Raw genomic sequence first — 8,176 nt, 5'->3', positions numbered from 1 at the left:
GCAGGTGCACCCATGGTAAATTGCAGTGGGAATAATACACAACTCCTTATATGGACATCCTGGGGGGGTGTTTACAGGTCACTTATTTTTTTATTTTCTTATGTGTTGTTGAGGCAAAGTTATGGCATTTTATATGGCATTTTTAGTATAGTGATATAAAGTAGTACTAATTGTGCCAAAGTCACAAAATAGACAAAATAGTAGTTGGTGAATTTTATATTTTTTTTTACATCAGATTGCCTAGGTTGTGCTGAAAAAACATAAGACACTCTGTATTGCACATTCTTATAGCATTACTGAATGTTTTAACAAAGCATACAAAATATAATCATTTTCTGAAAAACTGCAATGGTTCTATTCGTCATTTACAGATATTGTAACAGGTGAGAGACAATGGATTGTTTATGATCTCGAGTATGAAGTAAAATAACAGTATAATGAGTCATGCGAACACCAACGAATAAAAAAGTGGACATTTGTAGAAAAGTAAAAAGTGCACATTTTTAAAACCACAAATTGTGTGTTCTTATTCCATTTAACATTTATTTAAAATCATCACACAAAAGGCAGCAGCATTTTTATTGTGTATCATCAGTGTTTACAGTGTTGTAAACCACCATGATTGCCATAATAAATCACATAGTAATCAAAAGCAGATGAGACCATTTACAATCGGGTTGGAACTGCAGAAAAATGCACACAGGATCACAAAGAAAAAGGAAATTAAAAGGATTAACTGAACAAGAAAGAGGCAGTAAAGCAGCATTGTGAATGAACTGAGCTAACCTAAACTTTCTTCTTCTAATGATTATTTTCAGCAGGTTGTACACTGTGAGGTGTAATGCTGCCCCCCGCAGGAACAAACATCTTCTGTCACTTTATATTATACATATAGACCAGTTGACCAGTTGCTTGATGAAATGCTAAAACTCCATGAATGGCAAGGTAATGAGTCTTCTCAATATTGAAAATTGCTTTAAAGGAAAAAATATGAAAGGTTATTACTGGCTGAAAGATCTGCCAGAAATAAACAACTGATGCCATTCTCTGTTGAGTTGATAACATGGTCACTTTGGTCCCTTTTGGTCCCTTAATTGAAAGCCACTTATTTCTGACAGAGGGCCGCAGAGAGTAATAATCGTGACCATTCTGTCCCTTACTCCTCTTTCAACTCTATAACCACGTTTTCTTTAAAGATACTCTCACAGGCTTCCTTACCATGACAAACCTTTAGATCTAGATCTTTTTCCTGGCCAGTTTATCAAACGTCAACTCCTGACTGTCCAGGGACCCACATAAATATTATTTTACAGCCAATTTTCTCAGCCCTGAAAAGGCAACTTAAGATTCCAACAACCAGGTCTGTACCTCAATGCCATGAGACACAATTACACTGTTTCGGACTTGTACAAGTTGCCTTATGTGAGGTGAAGTAAATTGGATTTATTCCTATTATCCTCCAATTCAGCAACCTTCCAATAGGCATTTTACAGCAGGTTTCACAGATGTTATTCATCTTATGATATTTAATAATTACATTATCTGCATGGGTCTTCCATGTCAATGTTTCTTCCTTCCATCCATCCACAGAATCCTCATTCTAGACGACAACCACAAATTGATAAACTCCGTGCAGAGAATTCCCTTTTTAGATAAAAAAAAAATCACAAACTTCATGAAATCGTAAATCCACGCAGCACGTCTGCATTACCACTTCTTCTTCCTCCCCTGCCTTTGATCTAAACAGATCACAGGCAGTGGCAGAAACATTCAGCATTCACAGTGTTTTTATTTCATTCAGACGGACATTCTTTCACTAATCAAGAATAATCATAACTCTTGAGTCATGGGAGAATTTGAATGCTACTTTTTGATGTAAAAATCTGTCTGTGTAGGGTTAGAAACTGTGGAAACAAATAAAGGTTGTTTGGAGAATCTTTTGTGAAAATGTGGAAAAAAAGGTGGTTGTAGTATTTGCCATCAAACACCAAAAGAAGATCAAGGAAGACGAGTAGAAAAGAAAGAGAGAAAGAAACAAAACAGCTTTAAACAGAAATAAGGGGAGACCACTACAAAGTAACCAACCTATGATGTAATGTATAAGAGTTCAGCTGTAGAATCCTTTGATATGTGGTTAGGCAGTAATGCAGCATCGCAAATGTCAACTGTAAAACACAACCAACATTCATCCATGGGTGCTCTAAAATACCGAAGAAGATAAGAAACAAACACGCAGAGATGAAATCCCAAAAAAGTGTTTCACTTTTACATGAGGTCCTTATGGAGGGTTTGTATCACAATGCAGTCCTCAGAGTTAAGGAAGTGGAATTTAAAACCCACACGATCATCCTCCGTCGCTGCAGTCCTTACTTCCGGTGAGTTGCTTACTAATATGTGTTGTACACATGTGTGTTGATTTGGTGGTGAAATATAGTCCCCAACAAATGTACTATAATTTTTCCTCAAAACTACAGTGCCCAGCTGCTTTAGGAAATAGTATCGGGTTAATTTACTAGTGACAACAGTCAGATTAACAACAGAGCATTTCTAACAGAACTGCTCAAAGATAGAAAGACAAAATGGAAAAATCGAGGGTAGTTTAATGAATGACTATTTTTTTTATGCACAAATTATAGATAATGGTGACACAAACATGTTGTGAAAGGTCTATAAAATGGCAACAATAGATAGCACTAAATTTCATGTGCACTCCAACAGGTTGCATGTTTTGTGTGTCTTAATGGTTTCCTCTGTGGAAAATGCAAAATAGAGACCAACAAACATACTGTTGAGTTACAGCAAATGATGTGTGAACTGTATCCATCACACACAAGGTTTGTGGGGAACATTGCTTTTCATCAGCGTTTGTACACAGTATAGACAGTATAAGTGAATTTAACCTTTATTAAACCAGGAAAATCCCATTTAGATCCTAGATTAGAACCTCTTTTTCAAAGGGGTCCTGGCCACGACAGGCAGCAGCAAATGAGAAACTCAGTTAAAACACAAGTAGAAAACAAAGAAAACAAATTATTGGTGGTTTAGCTTCAGACCTGCACCCTCTCTTCCTCTTTCTCTATCAGCGGTACATTTAGACTCACAGCAGGAGTTCTGCTTATTTTTCTGACCTTCTTTTATTTCTGTACAACAGAGCTTTTGTGTGTGTGTGTGTGTGTGTGTGTTTTCATCGAGAGATGAAAAGGCACATTTGCGGAACACAGACATCTCAGTTAGCCATCAAACCGAAGGCAGTAATGTAGGAGGAAGTGCAGTTACTCATGAGTGAACAGGTAAATCGCTGTTATAGCGCTTTGAGAGTTTTTATATCGTTTCAGTCTTTAGGGTGGAATTATGGCTCCAGTGCATCATTGAGCCATATTTTTAGACACACAGACCCCCCAAAAAAATCCTGAACAGACTGAAGAGAAAATGTTTTCAGTCTTATTCCTTACTTCACTGTATTTTTTTTTTTTTCACATACAAGAGGACAAAGCTTTACTTTCCACACAGATTAATTGTTATGCACTACAGATTTAGGGTTTAGTAAATTGCAGTGCTTAAGTTAAATTAGCATATTTGGGTTTTCTTAAAAAAAAAAAAGGGCCCATATTTTATATTATTATTTATATTATTTATATTATTTTATATATTCAATATATTAAATGAACATAACTTATTATCTTGCACATTTCAAACATAATCCTCAGTACACCCTGTTAGATGACCAATTTTCAACATCTTTAAATGTATTTTTTACACAGCAAACCTTGAATCTGGCTCTTTGTACTGTATACGCTGTCACATCACTGTTCATGTCTTAAAGAAAAGCTTGAACTCTAATCTTGTTTTCCCCCCTGCTGTGCTTCTATCCTGACTGACAGCGCTCTCTTCAAGTACCAGTCGACTGCAGACAACATGGTTTTTGACATCTCCGACCTGTCTCCCAACTCAATGCAGCTCATCCTTGAGTTTGCATACACCGGCTCTGTAAACGTGAGGAAGGACAACGTGGAGGAGTTAATAATAGCTGCTGATATGCTTAACGTGATGGCTGTCGTTCAAGCCTGTGCAGATTTCATCAGTGAGCAGCTCTGCCCAGAAAACTGCATTGGCATCTGGAGGCTCACGAACGTCGTCAACTGTGACCTGCAGCAAAAGGCCCACCGCTACATCACGTGTCACTTTGAGCAGGTTTATCTCTGCGAAGAGTTCCTGCAGCTCTCTGTGCAGGAGCTTGTCGGGATCCTTGATAGAGACGAGCTCAACGTGAAGATGGAGTTCATTGTGTTTAAGGCCGTCAGTCACTGGATTTCCCACAGACCTGAAGAGCGAGAGAAGCACATTGCTTTGCTTTTGTCTAAGGTAATCTGCCCCAGTGTGTCGTCCATTCTGACCGTGCATCTCTATCATGCAGCAGCTGCTGTTATCCAGACTGTCTAGACCAAAACTATGTACACTGTCAACTTAAATTCAGGTTCACTTTGAGTGTAGACTAATAATAACTAATTTAACTTTGACATTCTAAACCTCTGAAAATATTCAATATACATAATCTAAAATGTTGTATATGTATATATGTATATGTATACAATAACAGTTAAAGTACTGAACGACTGGATTATCATGCAGCTTTTTCTGTGTGGGAAGCAAAGTCTCACAGCTGTTCAGCCTGTGTGGTGTTTGCATGTTCTCTCAGTAGTTGTTTGTCTCTGTATGTGATACAAAGTGACGACCTGTTCTGAATTTATTCCTCCTATCAACCAGTGTTATCTCTGACCCCACCACCTCCCTTCGTGTATATATGTTATAGCTTAAAGATGGATGGAAATTGTGGCAAATACCATTAAAAGATACATTTTGAGTAAAAATGATATTGTTGTCGGTATGGAAACTTGACGGCATAGTGATAACCATATTCTGTCCTCTTGTCTTTGTGTAGGTCAGGCTGGCCTTGACAAGCATGCGATGCATTTACGTTGACGTGATGTCCAATGAGCTGGTGATGAACAACACTGCGTGCCAGAAAATGGCCAGTGATGCCATCAAAACCATTCAGTACAAAATCAGACAAAAACCCTCTGTGTTTGGTTTCCGCAATGTTTTTGCTCGCCCTCGTCTGCCCAATGCCATCCTGTTGGCCATTGGAGGCTGGAGGGGCAGCAGTCCGGTGTCAGACATCGAAGCATTTGATGTCTGTGCCGGCCGCTGGTTCAAGGTGGTACACAACCTGGACCGTCCTCGGGCCTATCACGGCACTGCCTTTCTCGACGGCTACCTCTACTGTATTGGCGGCATTGACCAAATGGAACGTTTCAACACGGTGTGCAGGATGCACTTGAGGACACAGACCTGGCAGGAGGTGTCATCGATGTATTATGGCCGCTGCTACGTGTGCACAACAGTGTTGAACGGGTGCATCTATGCTCTGGGAGGCTTTGATGGCTACTTTCGACTCCACAGTGCCGAGTGCTACGCACCCAAAACCAACCAGTGGAAATGTATCGCAGAGATGCACTTTTCGAGGAGCGACGCCAGCTGCACAACACTTCATAATAAGGTATGTGAACTGAGGATGCCAAAGCCTGTGCTACGTTTGGTCACTCATCATTTCAGTTTTCTGATGCATATGACTGGAATCAACTGCAACCGATACTAAATCTAAGAAATCACTTGTATTTAACATTTATCCTTTTTCACTTCATACATGTAATTGCTATGAATGGTTTTGTATTGTTTTGTTGTTGATGAATCCCTTTTTGTTGTTTGTCTGCCCTGTTTCTATGCAGGTATGCATTGTAAATGAGAATTGGTTTTTATTTATTTTACCTGGTTAAATAAAGGTCAAATAAAAAAATTTAAAAATAAGAAATAGTAATGAAAGGGCCCTCGCGTCCCCACGCAAGTCGAGGAGTGTAGCAGTTCCTTGACCGCACTGTCTCGCTCACTCAACAGTCTTCACACTTTTTTGTATTATTTGTATTTTTATTTGTCAATCCCTAAAGAAAGAATAACGTTAAGTGTTGAGGGTCCGAATAGCACATATTTGCCAGACCTGACCTCCATGCAAAGTGTCAAGAGTTTTTATGCATGTTAACCCCTCAAAAATGACCACAGTGACATGTATCATGTGTATTATTACACTGTTTTATCACCTTTGTTGTAATATTAATACCTGCATATTGTCAGCTGATTTTATTTAAGACAGAAAACCCCAGTTCAAACCATGGGAAGTTGTAGCTTACCTACACTGCCTGCTCCTTCTCTCTGCAGATTTATGTCTGTGGTGGATATGATGGTCATGGCAGCCTGGAAACAGCTGAATGTTACAACTCAGAGACAAACCAGTGGACAATGATTGCCCCCATGAACAGCAAGCGCACTGGACTTGGAGTCATCGCACATGCAGACCTGGTCTATGCAGTACGTACATGAAATGCTACTGACAAGAAGGTGGTTAGACTTATTTGGTGCCTCGTATGTATAATTTAGATTACTGTCCCAAAAAATCTACGCAAACATTATGCAATATCAGTGATATTGACACAGGGGTGCTGAGAAATCTGTTCCATCATCCTTTTTCTACCACAGATTGGTGGCTGTCAATCCTCCATCCGTCACAGCAGCGCAGAGGCCTACAACCCCCAGACCAACACTTGGAATGTAATGTCCTCCATGTCGACACCACGGAGCAGCTTTGGCCTTGGGGTGATCAATGAACAGATCTATGTCGTTGGTGGTTTCACCGGCCCCAGAGTTAGCAACAAAGTTGAATGTTATGACAAAGACCTCGATCGATGGTCACTGGCGTGTGGTATAAAGAGATTCCGCACAGCGCTGAGTTGCTGTGTGGTTTACGGAATCCCAAACATAGCCGACTTTATAGTCCCTCGTGACTCCCTGCCACTTATACATTTGGACGACAGAGCAGTGGTGTCATGAGTCATTGTTTAGCGCTATAGTGCCCTGTGCCAAAGTTCACGCTGGCAAAACTTGTTGGCAAGTGCAAAAGAGCATTTTATGGGTTTTATTGGCAGAAATCAATTTTTGGCAGCCAGTCTGGGCAGAACACCTGTTTCAAGCCTGGATAAATGTGAGGGTTTAGGGAAGGTAATCCATTGTGGTGACGCCTAGAGAGGGAGAAGCCAAAAGCAAAAAAGTGGCTTAGCGATAACAACTTTGAAATGTGATTCTTTGGTCGTACGCAGCCAAAGTAGTGTTACACTGGACAGGAACTTGTCAAGAACAAAAGTGATATGAATGTGTTATTGAAATCACCTCATTTTGCACGGAATCACCTTCCTATCTCATCTCAACAAGTCCAGTCAAAGTGAAGTAGGCACCGAGCAGTCCAATCTGCAGCAGCACCGAGCGTTTCGAGTTCTTGTGATGACATCACGTTGTTTCAACGAGTGTATTTTACAGTATTTTAAAAACACATAAAATACAGAATTCTTTTTGATACAAAATATGAAGGCATTTTCATCATCTCAATAAAATACAAATGACAAAATATTATTTTTATTGTATTTAAAATGTGTATTTGAAATACATGTATCAGAAATACTGCCATCCTTTGGTTGTCATGGAAAGTTTTCCTAACGTTACGTTTGTCACAACCTTTAGGGAAGCATTTGTAGAACCTTCTTTTAGTTGCATCAGCATAACATATGACATCATTTGGTACATATGATACTCGTTTTATTATTTTTACACAGTGTGCACATTAGCACTCATACTTGCAGTCATTAATGAATGAACAGGCAAAGGTTTTATTTCAAACTAAATAAGATATATACAAAATGAAAATACAATCAAGTAGAATCAGAAAAGTTTACTTATGAAACACATTTGGAGAAAAAAAAATGCAACAAAAATAGAAAACATAAAAGGCTCTCTAGGTGTGTGGGGGGAAAAGTTGAACAAGAAACACAAGTTTGGGATGTTAACACATAAGTTGACAAAAGCAAGACCACAACCCCAGTTTTTGTAATCACAAAAAGTGCTAGATTTCTCTTAGATTTGATTATTAAAAACATGCATTCACCAACACAGACAAATAGAAGCTCAGTTTGTTACATATACATTATTTACACTAACAAGAAGTTGAACAGGTGTTCCTAATAAAGTGACGAGGGTATATTGTTATCAACATTTTTGTCTGAATCACTGCTTGTTT

The 8,176-nt window shown here is 39.0% G+C and overlaps 1 protein-coding gene across 2 annotated transcripts; it reads left to right on the top strand.

Annotated features, from left to right (window-relative positions):
• The first annotated feature begins 1,779 nt into the window (after nt 1–1,779).
• LOC131468061 (kelch-like protein 10) lies at nt 1,780–7,491 on the top strand. Of its 2 annotated transcripts, none has more exons than XM_058641920.1 (5): nt 1,780–2,375; nt 3,882–4,362; nt 4,940–5,557; nt 6,271–6,450; nt 6,589–6,728. In XM_058641920.1, the coding sequence occupies exons 1-4, from the start codon at nt 2,239–2,241 to the stop codon at nt 6,430–6,432; spliced, it is 1,398 nt and encodes a 465-aa protein (XP_058497903.1). In that variant the 5' UTR covers nt 1,780–2,238; the 3' UTR covers nt 6,433–6,450; nt 6,589–6,728. The 2 variants fall into 2 exon arrangements, with proteins under 2 accessions (XP_058497903.1, XP_058497902.1); XM_058641919.1 differs by having other exon boundaries at nt 1,782–2,375; nt 6,271–6,420; nt 6,589–7,491.
• The last annotated feature ends 685 nt before the right edge of the window (nt 7,492–8,176 follow it).

Source organism: Solea solea, chromosome 11 (assembly GCF_958295425.1).
Source record: "Solea solea chromosome 11, fSolSol10.1, whole genome shotgun sequence".
Classification (NCBI taxonomy): Eukaryota; Metazoa; Chordata; class Actinopteri; order Pleuronectiformes; family Soleidae; genus Solea; species Solea solea.
Note: the sequence above shows the minus strand (reverse complement) of the source record. Positions and strands in the feature narration are given on the sequence as shown.

Excerpts from the sequence above, each read along its gene's own strand:
- LOC131468061 (XM_058641919.1), top strand. The coding sequence starts at position 2,239 with ATGAAATCCCAAAAAAGTGTTTCACTTTTACATGAGGTCCTTATGGAG. Across the intron at positions 2,376-3,881 it reads CGCTGCAGTCCTTACTTCCG|CGCTCTCTTCAAGTACCAGT; the intron begins GTGAGTTGCTTA and ends CCTGACTGACAG. Across the intron at positions 6,421-6,588 it reads ATGCAGACCTGGTCTATGCA|ATTGGTGGCTGTCAATCCTC; the intron begins GTACGTACATGA and ends TTTCTACCACAG.